Source organism: Filicampus tigris, chromosome 5 (assembly GCF_054856515.1).
Source record: "Filicampus tigris isolate MCC_2025a chromosome 5, RoL_Ftig_1.0, whole genome shotgun sequence".
Classification (NCBI taxonomy): Eukaryota; Metazoa; Chordata; class Actinopteri; order Syngnathiformes; family Syngnathidae; genus Filicampus; species Filicampus tigris.
Window position 1 is genome coordinate 704176 of NC_141221.1, and position 18581 is coordinate 722756.

The 18581-nt window shown below is 46.3% G+C and overlaps 2 protein-coding genes and 1 long non-coding RNA gene across 7 annotated transcripts; 2 read left to right on the forward strand and 1 right to left on the reverse strand.

Annotated features, from left to right (window-relative positions):
* Positions 1-675: 675 nt before the first annotated feature.
* Positions 676-18563, reverse strand: fbxw8 (F-box and WD repeat domain containing 8). 4 transcript variants are annotated; one of them, XM_086031926.1, is made up of 12 exons: positions 17695-18563; positions 17507-17611; positions 16529-16693; positions 16214-16302; positions 15573-15730; positions 14442-14641; positions 14132-14347; positions 10980-11122; positions 9295-9468; positions 9112-9228; positions 8258-8410; positions 676-1620 (listed from the first exon to the last, which is right to left on the reverse strand). In XM_086031926.1, exons 1-12 carry the CDS (start codon positions 18067-18069, stop codon positions 1611-1613), a joined length of 1905 nt encoding a protein of 634 aa, XP_085888052.1. In that variant the 5' UTR covers positions 18070-18563; the 3' UTR covers positions 676-1610. The 4 variants fall into 4 exon arrangements, 3 of the variants coding, with proteins under 3 accessions (XP_085888052.1, XP_085888053.1, XP_085888054.1); XR_015086966.1 differs by lacking the exon at positions 10980-11122; XM_086031927.1 differs by having other exon boundaries at positions 676-8410.
* tesca (tescalcin a) lies at positions 1474-7080 on the forward strand. 2 transcript variants are annotated; one of them, XM_086031979.1, is made up of 8 exons: positions 1474-1639; positions 2458-2527; positions 3632-3712; positions 4904-5043; positions 5623-5684; positions 5869-6079; positions 6162-6209; positions 6623-7080. In XM_086031979.1, exons 1-7 carry the CDS (start codon positions 1567-1569, stop codon positions 6170-6172), a joined length of 648 nt encoding a protein of 215 aa, XP_085888105.1. In that variant the 5' UTR covers positions 1474-1566; the 3' UTR covers positions 6173-6209; positions 6623-7080. The 2 variants fall into 2 exon arrangements, with proteins under 2 accessions (XP_085888105.1, XP_085888104.1); XM_086031978.1 differs by having other exon boundaries at positions 5623-5683; positions 5971-6079.
* LOC147146760 (uncharacterized) lies at positions 14060-15924 on the forward strand. The gene is made up of 3 exons (XR_015086973.1): positions 14060-14746; positions 14857-15008; positions 15216-15924. It is a non-coding gene; the product is annotated as an uncharacterized LOC147146760 (long non-coding RNA).
* Positions 18564-18581: the final 18 nt, after the last annotated feature.

Below are 18581 nucleotides of genomic sequence, written 5' to 3' on the forward strand. Positions count from 1 at the left end.
AAAAACGAGCGGATTCATTCTTATTCCACAAATGCTCTCTCAATCAGAAAGCTGTATTTTGTTTGGGTTTTCCTTGGCACTTTTTATTTTAAAATGCGTCGCTCACACGACACCGACGAAGCCGGACGACACGTATGTACTGCCCACAAACCTTCCGAGTGGAAGCGGGTCGAAGTTGGTCGACGGAAAGGCCAACGGAAGCCCGTTTCAAATGAGAGGCGGCCGGCCGGACGAATAAGACAGACAGACAGGCAGACAGGCAGACAGACAGGCAGACAGACAGACAGACAGACGGACGGAGGAGGCTAGGGCACCCCGGCTGCAGACGGAAGCGGGATTTTTTTTCTAAAATACCCGAACGAACGTAGGTCGAGATAAGTAAGACCTACATTTCTTCGCACAATGACAATTGCCAGCTAAATTCAACAGGAAGTGTGCGCCCCTCGTGCAAAACGTTGTGTCAAAAGCGTTTTCAAACGCGATCTCAGAGGAGGAGGCCGCCGTTGGTCGTATCGGCGGCTTCGAACAAGCGCGCAAGAGAGAGCGAAGCCTTCTGACGAAAAGTTGGCGAAAGACAAATCTTACAGTAAGTGTCCCGCCTGAACGCTGAGCCAATCACAGACGCATCTAAGGATCAGTTCAAATTGGAAACAATTAAAAGAAGCAAAAAAAGGAAGAGTTGCCATTCTTTTGGTCATGATTGAAATCGCAATGATTCAAACAATCATTTATCTTTTGGTACAAAACAAGAAAATGTTTCATCGTAAAACAAATATCAAGACAAATACATGTCTTTGAAACACTATAAGTATGAAAGGTGCTTTTAGGCCAAACAACATTTCTAAAATGAATGATTACATTTCAAAACAAAAAGGTTGAAACGTATCAATATCACGTTTGATTTCCTTGTGTAAACAAACAGATCGCGTTGGATAGAAATGCATATTAATCACCGTTTTTTCCGATGACGCCAATTTTGTAGTCGTGGAGTGTAATACGCGTAATTGTAATTGAATTTGGATCCATCGCACAGCCCTAGCTCACGGCTTGACAAAACTCGCCAAACGTCTACGCTACGGGCTCCGGTCCACGGCTGTTGTCCCCGACCGATGGAATCCAATCCTAATGGAGGTTGAAAAAGGGAAAAAAAGAAGGAAGGCCCAACATCCTGGCTCATCATCAAAGTGACCAGCTGCACACAGCGAACTAAGTTTGGATACACATTCCAACTGTCCAAACTGCTTCGAGTCTTTTTGTCTTTATTTACAATCATTTTGGAGCGGACGGGGCATTTGCAGGCCACCCAAAAACATTTTGTATTGCAACGCTGGCCATAAAAAGGAGCAGTGCAGCAGTGCAGCAGTTGACTCCCGCTTCCGCACGTACCCGACGTTGCCTTGGAAGGAGACTGAATGACTTTTCCTTCCGTGGAGGGATGGACTTAGGACCCCGAAGGAGGGAGGGAGGGAAGGGAGGGACGGACTTGGTGAGGGCGGGAGGGAGGCGGGCGGGCGGTCGGGCAGGCAGGCGGGCAGTCGTCGCGGGCCGGCCGGCAGACGAGCGGACATGGGATCCTGGCAGGCGCGTCCCGACCGCCAGCGGCAGCGGCACTACGACGAGCTGGCGCACAAGAGCGGATGTAAGTAAGGCAAGAGCCCGGCCCGGGTGACAGGTCCCAACATTTTGCTCATTGGACGCTCGTCTCCGTCAAGACGGACTTGGCAAATTTCACTCATTCATTTGACAGAATTGAAGACATTACTTGATGCATTTTTCAATCAAAACACAGATATGAACTTTTAAGGAGCCTACTTCTTTCCATTGAAACACTAAACATGTACAATTTTCAAATATTTGTAGTCAATTAACATCGCTAACTATTGTTTTATAAAGACAGATTTCATTTGGAATATTTTACACTGAAAAATGAATAACACACGTTTTCTAGGTTGACCATTTAAATACACACGATATGCAAGCAAATAATATTTTGGTCCATTTATTGGCAAAAAACCCCAAAACAGATTTTAATGAATACTTTCTATTCTGTTTTCACTGAAATAGTTGTAAGATAATATAAAAATAGATGTATGCAATTATGTCAATCTATTCAACATATTCCTTCATTATGAGGAAATCAACTAATGAAATACGGCATTTTCTTGACTTGTATCTTTATAGATTTTTTTTTTTTTACATTGAGATCAAATTCATAGTGCAGCATTTTTTTCTCCTCTAATACATTCGCGTAGGGAAATGCTACTGATTGTGCGGCAGTATTTGTGCAGTTTTAGACTTTGAACTTTTTTGTGTGTCACTTCCTCATCGCTTGGTCCTTATCTGCTTTTTTTTTTTTTTAAATGGCCAATTCTGCAATTGATTTCTCATTTTGTGACCCACTTGTGTGTGTGTGTGTGTGTGTGTGTGTGTGTGTGCGCGCGCGCGCGCATATTGAAGTTTCCACAGAACAGATCAAAAATCTCCACAAAAGATTCTACCAGCTCAGCGGAAACAAGGAGACGATAAGGTAATAAGTCAACCTGAGTCTTATTTTGAAAATGAGTTTTATTTTGAAAAGGTAGCCCAGTATGGCGAACTCACCACTAGCTTGGCGAAACGATGCATTGCGGGTGAACTAAGGTTGAACAAAGTGCGCATATTTTGTCAGATAAAATGTAAAGCGTGATATTGCCTTAAAGTGGAAGTGGTCATTTGTTTGTTTTTTTTCTTTGGCTTTTTGGGCCTTTTTTTTGTAGGTCAATTCGACCTCAATTTTAGGTCAAGTGAGTAAAATAACGGCTTGAAAGCCGCATGAAACGTTGAAATGTGTTTGTTAACACGCATTTCTTTGCTTTGTTTTTTTTGGTGTGCTTTTTTGTTGTACAATTTGGAACGTAACCACAATTTTTTTCCCCCCCCCCAAAAAACCACCTCAAAAGTCATCCAAAACGTGCAGACATTGCATGTGAGCTCAGTTGGGCGAGTATCAAGGGATTAACGTTTTTGTTTTCTGCTTAGTTTGTATAATTCAGAAATCCAAAGGATTAACGGTTGTACTTTTTCTTTGGCTTTTTGCGTGTTTGAAGTTGTACAATTGGCAAATCAATCGCAGTTTGGGGGGTAAAAAAAGTTCAGCGAGAATTCGTGTAGCAACACGTTTTGGTGTTTTTCGCTGTTGTTGACTTTTTCCGTTTTTTTTATGTTCTGCAATTCGCAACTCAGTACAAGTTGCGCAAAACTTGCACGCTCAAACATCGCAGCAACGAGCGATCAAGACTAAACTTGCGACCGTTGTGCTTTTTTTCTTTGACTTTGTATATAATTCAATCAAAGTAGATTGCATTCATTTTTGGGGCACAAAATCCTTCTTAATTCTTCCAAAACGTCAAGCAACAAGCTCCTTGTTGTAAATGTCGCAATGCGTTCCTCTTGCTCTTCGCAAATCAATACACAGCCTGCCTATTAAAGAAAATAAATAAATGGAAAAAAAGTTCACTTCACTTTAGCGCAGACCTCTGCCAAGGCTTCTTGACTTTTGCCCATTGTGAGAGATTCTGCTTGAAATGTGGGAAAGGGTCACATCAAAACAGAAATGGACCTCTGTGTGTGCGCGTGTGTTGTCGCACTGCAGCAGAGCAAATTTGGAGAGCGTTCCAGCACTGGCCAACAATCCCATCAAGAAGCAAATCATCGATGCCTTCTTTGACAAAAGGTCAGCAAATATTGCAGCGGCGTCGGCATGGCATGGCATGGCATGGCATGGCATGGCATGGCATGGCATGGCATCAGCATGTTCGTTATAAATCTTACTGCATGCTGTTGCACTTTTCATGGCCGGATATTTTTGGTTTTCACTCGTTTTGATCAATTCTTTCTAAAAATGACTTGATCACAATCATGACTTTTGATCCCGTACTCCATTTTGAAGTGGAAACATGGCAAGTCCAGCAGCGAAGCGCAACACTGGCGGCTTGCCCTTTTCCACGCATTGAGCGCAAAACATTCCCTTCCAAGCTGCGCCGTGAAAAAAGCCCGTCAAAACAGTTTGGCCCGGAGCCGAGGACACTCGCAAGACGTCGGGGGAGGAGATGCGCAAAAATGGATTTCATTTGTTTCGGCGGCAAAACAAACAAACAAAAAAGTGTCATCTTGGTTATTTTGTCAACAAGTCGAATTTGTACATTTTTCAAATGTACAAAACGGAAGCGGTCGGTGCGCCGCCTCTCATCTTCAAAAAGACAAAAAAGCCCAATTGTACAGTTACGAGTTTGTTTTCACGTTTAACCACTTTAATTTGGGGGTAAAACAAAATCCCATTTGGATGGGACAAACAAATCCCGCCCGACAGTTGCCGCACCCCCTCTCGCCTGCAGAAACTGTGCAATTTTGACTTGATTCATTGTCCGTCCATGACACGGAGGACCAAAACTGCCAAAATAAAAAATAAATACAAGTGAAAATAAAAACAAATATAATTAAACAAATAAAATAAAATATAAATTGATATTTGAACTGTAGTTATACATTTCCACATTTATTTTGAATTTTTAAATCTTTTATTTTTGCATTTATTTGTACTTGTATCATATATATTTTGTTGTTGTTCTTATTTGCCTTTTTAAACATTTCTTTTTTCAATCCTAATTTCTATTTTCCCTTTTAATCCTTCATTTATTTTGGATTTTGGCAGTTGGTCACACAATGCAGAAGGGAATGTTCTTCAAATCAGTGGGCGGGCCTAAGCGCGTCTTGCGTCGGGCCATCGGTCGATTGATGTATATTTTCGATATTTAAAAAGCCCGCCGGAATCGACGCCCCAGCCGTCGGCGCGCGCGCGCGCGTGTGAGTTTTGTGGCGGGAAGCTTGGCATTTGTTGACTTGTCGCCGTGGTCCAACCGGGCAGGAACCAGCGGCAGGACCAGGTGGGCACCTGGGAGGAGATCGGCCTGGAGCACTTCCTGATGGTCATGAGCCACTTCCGGCCGCCCGCGCACAAGAGCGGCGAGGACGAGCGCCGGGCCGCCAGGAAGCAGAAGCTACGCTGTGAGCCTTTCCTCTCCGGATGGCACGCAAACGTCGGAGCCCGCCAAATTGCCCGCGGCGGCGCGGCTTCCAGGCGGACGTCGGCCCAAACGCTCCTTTTCCGCAATACGTTCTTCCCGGCAGGCCGGCGAGCTCCAGAGATGGCTAAACGCGAGCGCATCTTGCCGCTTAACTCCTATCCCGCAAACGCAAAATGAATCCGAATGCCGCGTTTCCAGCGGTGGGCCTGCTGGGAAGAACATATTGTTGAAAAAAAAATAGCTTTGGCTTGACTTGCGCTTGAAAGGCTGCGTGAGTGGCGTTTGGACAGCAACGTACGCGCTTGCGCTTTGCTGAAAGTAATGCTCTTGAGTTGAACTCTGTGATTTCACGTGGGGATTTGAAGCTCTTGAAGCATTATTTGAACTTGCGCATCTTTCATTGAATCCTTTGAATGTTAACGCATTTAAGTCCTTTTCCTTTCTTGCAATTATTTCAAGGCATCCCCACGTGTTTTCTTTAAATGTAATGATTCGATCGTTTCCGAGTCGGACGGTCGGACGGTGACCATGACGATGACAACATCTTGCGTTGTTGCAGTTTTGTTCAACATGCACGACACGGACAGCGACGGAATCATCACGCTGGCCGAGTACAGGAAGGTAAGACCGGCGTCTCCGCCGACCCTTTCGGGGGCCGCGCCGAGACTTTCGGCCCACCTTCAAATCATGCCATCAAATGGAAAGAATGCGAAGAATTCCCCCCAAAATTGGAAAAAAACCAAACCGACCAACAGGCATTTAGTCATTTGACTCAAATAAAGTTCAATGTTTGACTTTTCCAAAGACTGACGCGGGCACAAAACGGCGGACACAAATCTCGAGCGCAATACGGTCGTCCTTCGGGATCAAATGGAGTTATTCCGCTTATTCTTTTTTCCCCGCCGCCGGCGGTGGAGGAGCTGCTGTCCAAAAGCGGCGCCGTGGGGCAGCGGGCAGCCAAGGCCATCGCCGACGCGGCCATGTTGGAAGTGGCCAGCACCAACGCGCCGCACATGGTAAGCGCACGTCGTCGCGAGCAAGACGCGCCGGCCGGCCGCCCGCTCTCAACCTCGGCTTTGTCTGTCGCTCGCTTTTCAGGCGCCCGATGACTTCTACGAGGGCATCACCTTTGAGCATTTCCAACAGGTACGTATTTGGGAGCGCCCGGCGCAATCCGATTCCCGTCGGCGATTCGTCGGCCCACTCATTCAACAATATACCGTATAGGTGCCAAAGAAGGTCTTTTGCGCTCCCTTCCAACGATGGCTTCCAGGCCCAACGTTTGACAGTCTTACATGACTTTATCCTTCAGTCTTCTGCGACACTCTACAACAGAGAGCCAAAGCGGGGGGAAAATCGGACCCATTTTGGCTCATATTTGAAATGTATATTCGAACGTCATCATCTATGCCTTACGTTGTAATCGGCAAAAATCGGCCGAGCTTTTTTCTTTGATTCTCCCGATTTGAAAAAGGCCTCATACGAGACCATTAAATCGGGACAGCTCGTAAGCGTTATTCTTTTGTCAATCAATTGATGTCTTCATTTTGGGCTGGCAGATCTTAAAGGGGCTGGAGATGGAGTCCCGGATGCACATCCGCTTTTTGGACGTGGACACCACCACCATGCGCTGCGGAAAAGCCAGCTCTTGACCACCTCCTGACGCGCGCGGGGATGCAGATTGCTCTCGGACTCGGCGGACTCGGCGGTGGTCGTCAAAGCAACATTTTCCACCCGTAGCTTTGTGTTCATTTTCAGTAGGCATAAACGCTCGTTTCGTTTTGTTCAATGAAACATTTTTAAAAATCAGGCCGACTGAGCCTCTTTTTCTCCTCTTTCGGTTAAAAATTGAATTGCGGGTTGAAAATCTCATTTAGGAGCAAAGAAAGCTCGAATTTCATTTTGATATTTTGCGGGAAAGAAAATTCCAAATTTGCACTGGAAGCGTACTCATCGAGAATGGCATCATCGTGTCATGTTTTCCAGCACTTTTAATAAAATGAGAACCAATGAGCAAGTTCTCTACCTTTTTCTCTGTGTAAGTGCACAATAAATATGCGTTGTTTTTTTGTTGTTCCATGCAGTAATTGTACAGGTTCCGGTTCCCAAAGAGTTTGGTTGAACTCAATAGAGCAAAGAAAAAAAACCTGCTGGCAGCAAAGCATCATGGGAAATGCTGAGCTAAGCAAACGTTTTCTTAACGGAACCCCATGACAACAGAATTCAAACAGAATTCCGTTTCCTCAATCAGAACTCAGCTGTTTATGAAGCGAAAGGTGTCAACTGGTAAAAATCAATAATAATCATCCATTTTTCTTGAATGCACGGCAGCTTTCCAACCAATTCTCAAATTGAGATTTTTGTGTAAATGATTTTTGAGCGAAATCAAAAAAGAAATCCTTTTGAAAAATGCAAGCCAAATGTATCTTTATGAAATATTTCACCTTTTATTTCCTTCACAAAAAAAAATCTGGAATGACATTTTTTTAAACAAATCTTCATTATAAAAGAAATATACTGTATGCATGGCAAGCAATAATTAAAACAAATAAAAGTTACAAATGAGCAACAAATTCTCTATTTTTTGTAACTTCTTTTTGTTGTAAATGATCAAATGTTTTTAAAATACGGACCAGATGCATTCAAAAAAAATCGGATCTTATATTTGATCAAAAAGGTTGAGCATTTACCTCAAATTTGATTTTCATTCAAAAAAGAAAGATAAACATGTCATAACTAATAAAAAATAAAGACAATGAAATGCTCATTTGAATTATTATTATCCTTTTAAAAACACATTTGAACTTATTTTGGTTCCACAATTGTGTGGCTTCATCTCCAGCATTAGTTTTTTGGGGGGAGGGGGGTCTTTTTTGGGATGAAAAGACAAAAAACAAAAACTAAGATAAGAAAAAAAAACAACAAAAACATTTTTTCCCCGATGAACCTTTTTTTAATCTTTTTTTTTTTTTTATATCAAAATATTTTGGGGGTTGTTCTTTTGAATATAAACAACGAAAACGTAAACAAAACTAATTATTTACAATTTTTGATAAAAATCTGTCATCTTTTTGTTGGACATGCATCCATTCGTTTGATGTCGGGGTTGAAACTTGAAAATATACATCTAACGAAGGCCACACCCCAGCGCGGCGTGGCTGATGTATTGGCCCATGACAAGTTTCCGCGCTCACCTGAGGCGGTCGTAGGGCACGGCCAGCGAGATGTTGTAGTTGTAGCCGTGAGATTGGGCGTAATCGGACCTGCAGATGGGGAGGACGCCGCCCCCGCCGTCGTCGCCGCCGCCGCCGCCCGAGAAGTCATAGTGGCAGATGACTCCTCGGTGCCTGGACGAAGGGAACCACACACACGTTCGGATATTAGAGGAAAAAATATATCCACTGTTATTCGCAGAGAACAGGCGCCGGCCGGGCCGCCCGCCCGCCCGCAGCGGAAATCTGCAAATCATTTACGCCCATTCAAATGTTTTTCTGTTTCATTTTTTACAAACCCAACTAACCCTTCCAAAAAACTCGGATTCCGTTTTGCAAGAAAATCGGTTGGGGGAAATGGGGGCTTAATGCTGGACCGCCACCCCCCCACACCCCCTCGAAACCCTCCAGAAATATTTCATATTAAAAAAAAAAAAAAAATCGGGGAATATGTGAATCCGTGTATCAACTGAAAAACACAAAAATAATAAATATAATAAACATGAACATAAAATACATTAGGAAACACAAGGGATAAAACAAACAAAATACGTAGACAATACATAACTAGCAAAAATAGCAAAACATTAGATTAAGAATATACACAAATGTGGAAAAAAGACACCAAAATATCCCACCAAATGATCGTGAAATATGTACAAATATGAACGGAAAATGAAATCTCTATAAACGAAACAACATTGAAGCTAACTATTTGGAAAAATCGTAGGCCAAAAATATTTGGGAAAAGGGAAGCAAAAATACAAAGACGGCAAAGTAAGGGCAAAGGCTTCAGACGCACAGAGAGGTCAGGAGGTCAAAACTTGCGGCCGTACCTGCGGTGAGCCGTGAGGTCGTCGTCGGTGATGCAGGCCCCCCGCGGCGCCTTGTCGTCGGGGACGTTGGCCGTCAGCAGCGTGCGGCTGTCCACGCGCACGTGTCTCACGGGATGTCTGCGCGCAGCGCGAGCCGGCTCAGTCGCGAGCTCTTGGCGCCGTCTCCCGGCCGGGCGCGCTCACCTGTTGTGCATCTCCCACAGCTTGCTCCACATCCTCATCTCCCACACGCACAGCAGGCCCTCGCCGCCGCCGCTCACCACTTTCCAGTCGTCGGCGCGCACCGAGGTCACGCCCAGCTGGTGCGCGTACAAGGACGACACGCACGAGCCCGAGCGCAGGTCCAACACGCGCACCCTGGAATACAAACAGACAAATACAAATGCGACCGACGGCCGCATTGAAAAGGTTCAAATTGAGGGCCTCAATCCAATATTTGTCAGGAGAAAATGCGGATTGCCGACTAACCAACCGATGAACTAAAAAAGATGTCTCTTAACACTTACAGGCGAGACACTTGACTGTTGTGCAATACTTTAGAAACGAATCGACATCTAATTGATTTTCAAACTAAAAAAAATCCTTTTTTTGCATTTGATTGTCTCAATTACCTTCATTTTGGTCTCTTAAACAAAGGTATCCCAAGATGTCTCATCTTTTTAGCTGGCTGCAAGTTAGCAGTGGTTCAAATCAAGGAAATAACTCCAATATTTTATTCTTGACCGTAGAAATGCAGAAAATGTCAAAATCCGATCTTTTTCAACTGATGCCGATCGGCTGAAAATGACGCGATCGACCCCGAATTCCAACGATGTGATCGGCTCGGGGCCGATTATTTTTGAGAATCGTCTTATCGTTTGGAGAACGCCTTGAACTCGAAATTGCCCGAATGATGGGAATTTCAGCATCTCGGCAGTAAATGTTCCCCAATTGCAGAAGAGAACATAACATCTCACTTCATAAGACAATACAATGCAATTGTATTGATATCGCGCATTTCACAACAGCTGCAGCTCACAGTGTGCAAAGAAGTGAAAAGGATGGGCTTTTTCTTGTTACGGTACTTTTTTGGTCAGAGGGGCCTCCCCGTTGAGATTCAAAATCTTAGCTGAACGAACACAAGAGCCTTAGTGGGGGAAAAAAAAAAAAAACACGATTGAATTCCTCCACCCAAGGAGCCGTGCGCAGGTTTTTCACGACCGCTCGGCCTCAACGGAGCTCTGACATTCAAGCCGCGAACGGAATGCGGCCGCGTAGGCGTCACCGCCTTCCAACGCGGCTACATTGCCATCGGCGCAACAATCGCCGCCGTTGATCTGCGCTCCGGCGACATCTTTGCAGCGGACGCACTTGACACTTTGCCAAAGAACTCTTTCTTTGACACACACACGCACGCACGCACACAACTTGTCAAGCCAAGCAGGACAAAGTCACAAAGCAGATGCTGCACTGGCCGCATTGGTGAAAACAACTTAGCAAAGATGGAGCCCATTTTCTGCTGACGATTGTGAAACAGTCTTTCAAGCGGAGGCCAAACAAACAATTACAACGGCTACATTCACGTGGACACATTTAGTCGGATGAAACGCCTGGTCGGAATAAAAGGCTTCATGTACACACCACCCCATTGGGAACATTCGGACCCGTCCGTGTGTTTTGTTTGCGTCCTTTGTGTGCGTTCGTGCATGTTCATTTGTGTGTTTTGGCGGATTTTTGTGCTTTCATGTTCTGTGGATTTTGTGTTGAGTGTGTTGTGTGCTTCCGTTTGTGTGGTTTTACTCAACTTCACTTTTTAGGTATGGGTATGTTTGTTTTTGAGCGTGTGCGCACTTCGGTGTGTGTTTTTTGTTGGCGTGCGCGCGACCCACCTCCTGTCTTTGTTCCCGCACACTATCATGTGTGGCGCCTTGCCGCCGCCGCCGCCGTCGTCGAGGTGAACGCAGGTGAAGTCGCCCGGCGAGTCGCCGACACACGCCACCGCCTTGCCCGTCTCCAAGCTGTACACGTGGATCTGCGGCGGGACGCGCGCCGTCGGCGTTTAGCACGCTTGGATGCAAACAGTTTGGATTGAAATCTGACCTGGCTGCTGTGATGCTTTGGTCAGAGTGAAAATGCAGACAGCTACGTTAGCTTCTGGTGCTAGCTAGCTGGAATTTTTCCCGCTTTGCTATGAGCTTGCGACCTCGGCTTGTCACGCTAACAGACACGCGCTCGTTTTGCTCCGATGACTCTCAGCTGAACAAGGACACAGGGAAAACTTTTGTGACGTTTTAAGAGCTTTTTGTGACCAAAGGACTTGGGTTAAAACCGCTTGAGTTAAAAGATGTATACTGCCACATTAGCTTCTCGTGCTAACTTGCCAGTTTTGCTCTTAAGACTCCTGGTGTAAAAGGATAAACAATTGCGATATTCTATTGTGTCATTTCTGAAATATATTTAGTTTTTGGTTTATTTGACATGTTTGTAATATTCAAATGTGTCTGAAAACAACGCCTGCACACAACGATGTCATCATGGCAAGTCCGTCTAAGTGTCTAATCGGCAGCGCCGCATCCTCACACTCAGGCAAAAGGGAAGCCAAATTCGCATGAAATCATTCAAATGTGAAAAAGACGACAGGTGGATGCGGGACAGAAGTCGAAACGCTAGAGAGGAGAGAACAAAGGAGGAATGAGGTAAGCCCTGAGAGGAAGCCGCCACAGCCCAGTGTGAGTGTGTTGCTGATTTGGGCCAACCTAGTGTCTTTCCTTCCAGACGCACGCACGCACGTGCAGGCACATGATGGCGCCCGAGAACAAACAACGATGGCAGCAGAAAAAAGAAAAAAGAAAGAGTCAATTCGACTCAGCCTGCTGTTGCTGATTAATCTCTGTACTAATAAGGGGCGGGGCTGGAGGTCATTCCAAGAGAAAAGTATCTGAAGACGCCTCTCAAATATTAGCAGAAAAACAAATGGGAGTAAAGTTGTGATATTGTAGGAAAAAAATACCCCCAAATCTACAGGAATGTTGTGAAAGAGAAGAAACAAAATTGACATTGTCTGAGACTTGGGTCAGAACACTACAAAAACAATGTCTCAATATTTATGCCGAGACAAAGACGACTCAAAATGAAACTTCATTGAAGTCGTCATTTTTTGCTATTCATGAGCGGAATGTCATCATGATTTAGGCAAGCTGATATTATATTGTGGGAGGGGAAAAAAATATTTGGGGGGGAAAATAAAGTCTTATTGTGAGAAAAAAAGACATCTTTGCAGGAATAAAGTCAAAATATTACATGAAAAAAGAGAACATTTGAGTAAAGTTCAAGTGAAAAGATGTTTTCACAGAAGGTAAGTAAAGTAAGCCACTGGTAACATGACGACGCTCAGATATATTATCATTATCACGGTTGTCATTTTTTAAATGATATTTTTCTCTTTTTACTTCCCCGGGGGATCCCGATTACTTCGGGGTAGTCTGGAGCCGTGCCGTCAAGGCTTGACTTCTTTTTCCTCACGCTTTTGTTTTTTCTTTTGCTTCCACTCTTTATTTCTGCTTTTTCTTTCGCTCTCATTGTTTTTTCTCTTCGAGGTTAACTTCTTTTTTTCTCGTCCACGTTCTTTTCTTTTGCTGTTCTCTCCCTGGGGTTAAGGCCTCCTCACATGTAAACAACACCACCAAGTCAGGTGGCCAAGGCGCTCTCTCGCGGCTACGCGCCGGCCCCTGAATAAAAGTCAAGTGAGCTCCCAAGGCGCACCTGGTGTAAAAGGCGCCTCTTGGGGAGCCCCGTTGGGCCCAGTCCGCCGAGGGGCGGCCGCTTTGCGTCGGTTGGCTTGTAAGGAGGCCCCAGGGTGCGACGGGAGTCCCAACGAGCCAGCGGCCCGCGGAGACGCTTTACGTTTGGAACACGTCGAGCGCTAACGAGGTCAAACGCTGAGGTGACACGTTGAGAACACATCGCGCACACACACACACACTGATTGTCCAGATATGAAGAGAGAGAGAGAGAGAGAGAGAGAGAGAGAGAGAGAGAAGAGAGATGGCCGCATCAGAAGGACCCGCGCACGGCGATATACATCGTCAGCTGCCTTGACGGGTCAGCGCGGATACAGAATGGAGAGCACACAAAACTAGCGTGCCGATGATCTTTTTTTGCAGTGCGATTCTGAAAAATGCCTGCATCGGAATCAAAGCAGAAAGCGGCAGCATATTCCGCTCTTTTCGGTCGAAGCGGTCAGCCGCACGAACGGGTATCCGCGGATGAACGCCAGGAGGCTTTTTCACTACTGCGAATACTGCGAAACGATGTCCTAGAATAACGCAAACGTTTCCCGTTTCACTGTATTTTGATGAGGTTAACTACAAAAACAAAACGTCCCCGCAAACGTATTTGTTTTTATGTGTGATGTCGCGGTCTTAAAGGGGGGGGAGTCAACCCAAACATATTTTCCTCAAGAATATGTTCCCAGCAGGCCCACTCGTTGAAACACGGCAATCGATTCATTTTGCGTTTGTGGAATACAAGTTAAGCAGCAAAATGCGCTCGTGTTTAGCCATCTGCCAGGGCGGCCGTTTTGTCTTCTGTCCGCTGAAAATGACATCACAACCGCTCACAACCACCGATCACGGCTCAGATTCAGAAAACGGGTCAGCCGTGATCGGTCGTTGTGAGCGGTTGTGATGTCATTTTCGGTCCACAGAAGTGACAAAATTTGCTACTTAACTCATATTCCACAAACGCAATCTTGATCAGAATGCCTTGTTTCACTTGAAAAAAAATGCTTGCGTTGACTTCCCCTTTAAACGGCCACATTAGACAGGAGTTGATTTTTTTGTTTCTGGGCAAAAGCCTTTTAGAAAATGAATGACTTGTATTTGTCTTTTTTTCTTTCGCCGATCCAAAAAACCATCCGATCCGTGACTCAAAATGGGCGACTTTTGCGATCCGTGGTGCGGACGCTTGACCGCGCACTGGTTTGGAAGCGCTTTGCCGCCATCTCACGAGCATCTTCCAAACCCCGCCCATCCCCGCTCACCTTGTTGCCTGCGTCGTGCATGGCCCAGCCGCCGCGCTTGACCCCGAACGCAACGTGCCGCTCGGAGGCTTCCAGGCAGGTGACGGGGTGCCCGTACACCGAGTGCAGCGTCCTGGCCTCTTCCTCGTCATCCAGCAGGTAGACCGACTCCCCGGCCGCCACCGCGGTCAGCGCGCGCCGCCCCCGGCCGCCACGCGCCAACACCACACTGTGAACCTGAAAGACAGGAAACGCTCGCATCAAACTTCACTCAAACGTGGGTGACAAAATGTTTTTGGGGCGCAGCTGTGTGTTCGTCCAGATGACAGACGGGCTTGGGGAGGCGGGTCCGGGCGAGCGTCCTCCACGCGCCGCGGTCGTCGGTGCCGTCCAGTCGGACGTCCGAGTGGACGGCGGAAGCCAGGACGCAGCCGTCCGGGCTCAGGGCCAAGGCGCGGTGGCTCCCCTCCGTCTGGCGGTGGTGGTAAATGGGCTCGCCGCCCGTCCGCGTGCTCCACACGTCCACGCAACCTGCAACAATCATCAACTGGAATCGACGCAATCCAAAATGAAATCGGAACCAGGCTTTTTTGGCGTGTGGAAGGAGTAGAAAGGAAAGGATATTTCGGTGAAAATGTAAGGAGTACAAAGTTGGCTGAAAAATAATGACCGGCACTCCACTAAAGTATCCATACACAACATTTCTACTTCAAGTTCTACATTTCTATTTCCACCTCTGACCGTAGGTGGCAGTATGCACCAAAGAGCTGGAATCCGGCCACGAACCGAGCAGAAGCAGTAGAGAAGAAAAAAAACACAAAAAAAAACGTTGGAGTGCGCTACTGGGATGGGATTTTATTCAGCCTTGGCCACAATTCGGAGCTGTATTCTGGTTAAGGTAAGTCAGCCGTTTTAAAGTTCAAATTAAAACTTTTAGGCGCAGTTACAACAGCCACCAGTTCAACAGACTGGGACTATTCTAATAATAATAATAATAATAATAATAATAATAATAATAATAACAACAACAACAATAACAATAATAATAATAATAATACCCGCTGTGGGATCAATAAAGGCCTTCTTATTCTGATTCTTATTCTAGGGTGTTACGGCTTGAACAAATGACAAACAGGTTCCCAGGCCGCTGACGGACCAGCAAAATATCGTCAAGTGCCCACCCCTGGTTTTTAATAGAGAAGAAAAAATCTGTAACATTGTTTATTTATTGTTAAAAAAATGAAATTGCAATAACCGTTTTATATTTAAAAACCTCAAATATTTGGGGATTGTGTACGTTTTCAAAATCCACAAGAGTATTTGCCAGAATCATGTTGGGAGACTAAAAGTAAAGTTGTAAGGGAAGAAGAAGAAGAGCAAAAAAAAAGAAGAAGAAGAAGAAGAAGAAGAAAGCAGCTCATTCTTTATTTACAGCCGAGGAAGTTGCGTCTGCTTAGCGTACCGTCGCGGTAGGCGGCCGCCGCCACGTCGCCGGCGACCCGCACGAGAGCGACGGGCGGCCTGGGCTCGGAGAGCGCCGACAGCCAGTTGGACTTGAGGTGGGACGACGGCACGTCCCAGTGCAACGTGTCCCACAGCCTGACGTCCCCCGACGAGTACCTGACGGACCGCGCGTGACACGCCATGTTGTTATCGAGGCCTGCGGCCGGATGATTTCGAGACATTGGGAAACATTCTAGGAGAAGATCAGGTGCTGTCTTGTATTCACATCAGGCCTGCTCACACTTGTGGCACACAGAAATGGATGAAAAAGAGTGATTTCTTATGGAGGGACTTTTTCCACACATACATACGTGCACTTGAATTAAAGGTTGGATTGCCTTTTTTTGAAATGTTGGTCCTATTCTATTTAGGAAAAAAGAACGATTTTATCAGAGGGTAAAGGACACATCTTAACCGGGGCTGTCAAGAATGTATTTTGGAAGAAAAAAAGACAACTTCTTTGAGTTTTATTTGAATCAAACAGTCTTTTTCATTTGCGAAAAAGGCCGTTGTTTCTTACTACCGCATGTTTAAATGTAATCTTGTGGAAATATCCCGCTTTTCTGTGGATTATAAAGTGGGATGATGCGTGATGCTCACCCTGCCAGGACGTAGTTGTCGCAGGAGCTGACGTCGCACAGCACCTTTCCCGGCTCGAACTGCAGCTGACTGATGCAGCCCACGCGATTCTGCGCGTGCAGTGCAGCAAAGTCGTGAACAAACCGCGACAAAAAACACCCCAAAAATAAATACATCCCAAAACGACATCATTTAACGCAACGCTTCACCCATTCAAACTAGGAAGGTTTTCTCAAACCACAAGGAACGGCTTTGTTCGCTATCGGTGCCGTCTGCGACTGGCGGGAGCGTTTGCCGCGTGACGTCAGGTTGAAAAAAGTGCGGCGGGCGGCTCACCTTCCAGTTGGCGCGCACGGCGGCGGCCGCGTCGCGGCGGTCTCGCAGCGCCGCCTTCCAGCAGGGCGAGTCGGACACGGCGGCGCCGCGGCCGTGGCCCTCCGCCACGCACAGCCTGAACCACAGCACGCCGTCCTCGGCCAGCGCTCGCCACGCCTTGCTCACCTGCCGGCAGAAAAACAGCCACACGTGCCGTGCCGCCTTTGGCTTTTGATGGACTTAGTAACAGAGTCCGACCGGTGCTGGGCGAGATGACGGAAAATTCGATCACGACACGAAGTATTTCATCTTGGTCGATATCCATATCAATTGAATTTTTTTTCTTCTTTTTCAATTTTTCTTTGGAAAATGCAAACTCCACCTTCAATGGATATTTTTAGCCGCCCTCGCCCCCCCCCCCCCCCCCCTACCTGTGAGGCTGGACAATGAAATGAATGTTAATCGCGATGACAATTTGGGTTGCCCTGGTTCAATTAGTCTGATGGTCAGGCTCTGCTGCATGTCTACTCAAGGACTTTCTCTACCAGTCAGGGCGAATGCATGGCTAAGGCTTGAGGACTGCCAATATAAGGAGCATTCAGCGCCCTGGCGAGAGAATCAAGTCAACACTTGTGATAAGGAGCATCGTAGTGAGGCGCGTGTGCCTCAAAAGGGATCAACATCCGCTGCCTGCACTTGGTGATGGTTCTCTCTAATAAGCATGTTGATTGAGTTAGCCCTTTGAAAATGTGCGATTCTTGTGTAAATTTGATCTCATTTTTCCTTATCATTGCTGCTCTCAGAGTTTGAAGAGATTCATTTTGCGCTGAAAACTACGTCTTGTTTGTTGAACAGAAGCTTATTCAACTGTGATGATAATGGTGATGACAATATTGATGAAAACAACCGCGACGACCATTTTGGCCATAATCGTGCATCCCTACCGACCAGCAAACGTTGGACGGACGGACGAACGGCTGTTAGTCTGCAGTCACTCACCTGTGCACATCTGCCGAGCTCAGTGCGGTTGAGATATTGGAATATCTTCAGGGCTAACTCATAGGGCAAGTCCGTGTCAAAGAAGGGGATGTCGTTGGCCTCGTTCTGCATTAAAAGGCACCCAAAAAATAAACGGTGTAGTTAGCTCGTGTCGGTATTGAGGAGATGGTTTCCGAGTGCTTTCATACCAGGTCCACAATGAGCTGATCCACCAGCTGCTCGACTTTCTGGACTTTTTTCTGCGGATGCTTCAGAGACTCCCTGCAGGCGGCGGTCTCCTCCTGGTACTTCTTCTTCCTCTTGCTCCTCTCCTCGGCGAGTCTGTCCAAAAGCGGGCTCGTCCTGCCGCCCAGCAAGCCCCTGGCGATGGATACGTAGCCGGGTTCCTCCACGCCGCCAGCCCTCTCGGGTTCGAGCTTGCGTTGCCCTCCACTGGCGTCTTGGTTTTCGTGACCGTCGCCACTGGAGGACGGAGCGGGAACGAGCCGCCGCCGCTCCTCTTTCGGTCTCCACAGCTCACGTTTCCAACGGTCCCTGAACGCAGCGAGCTCGTCCTCGGCCATAGCGTGCAAAATATCAGGAATAGACAGGCGACATTTTGTGTTAATGCGTCAAAAACGACGGGAACATCTCCCGTGCGAAGTGACGGGGCCAAAACAAACTGCCAGTCCTTCACTAGAATGAGTCCGACTAGGGACAAGGCTAGAGGAAACGTTCTTTCCTGTCGTCGTCGCTCTTATGGCGAATACAAAGTTATAGAAAGTTAATCAAATACGAAGTTATCCGTATAGTGGAGTCGAATTAAAAATGGAGTCTTTTACTATTAAGTAGCCGTCAAGAGACACTGATTGATAAAATACAGGTTCCGGGTTAAAAAAAACAAATCATTACCGTACATCAAATACACATTTATGCGCTTCCCTGCCAACGCTGGATGAAAGGACGCAAATGGATGACTGGATTTAAAAATTCTTATATATATATATATAGCACGCTAAAAGCTTGAGTAACTTTTTATTATTATAACAGAGACACATCACATTTTTCATAAAATAGGATAAGTGTGTCTTAAGTG

Excerpts from the sequence above, each read along its gene's own strand:
- tesca (XM_086031978.1), top strand. The coding sequence starts at position 1,567 with ATGGGATCCTGGCAGGCGCGTCCCGACCGCCAGCGGCAGCGGCACTAC. Across the intron at positions 3,713-4,903 it reads GATGCCTTCTTTGACAAAAG|GAACCAGCGGCAGGACCAGG; the intron begins GTCAGCAAATAT and ends CCAACCGGGCAG. Across the intron at positions 6,080-6,161 it reads GCACCAACGCGCCGCACATG|GCGCCCGATGACTTCTACGA; the intron begins GTAAGCGCACGT and ends CTCGCTTTTCAG.
- fbxw8 (XM_086031926.1), bottom strand. The coding sequence starts at position 18,069 with ATGGCCGAGGACGAGCTCGCTGCGTTCAGGGACCGTTGGAAACGTGAG. Across the intron at positions 17,612-17,694 it reads ATCAGCTCATTGTGGACCTG|AACGAGGCCAACGACATCCC; the intron begins GTATGAAAGCAC and ends CTTTTAATGCAG. Across the intron at positions 11,123-14,131 it reads TGCACGACGCAGGCAACAAG|ATCCACGTGTACAGCTTGGA; the intron begins GTGAGCGGGGAT and ends GTCCCGCCGCAG.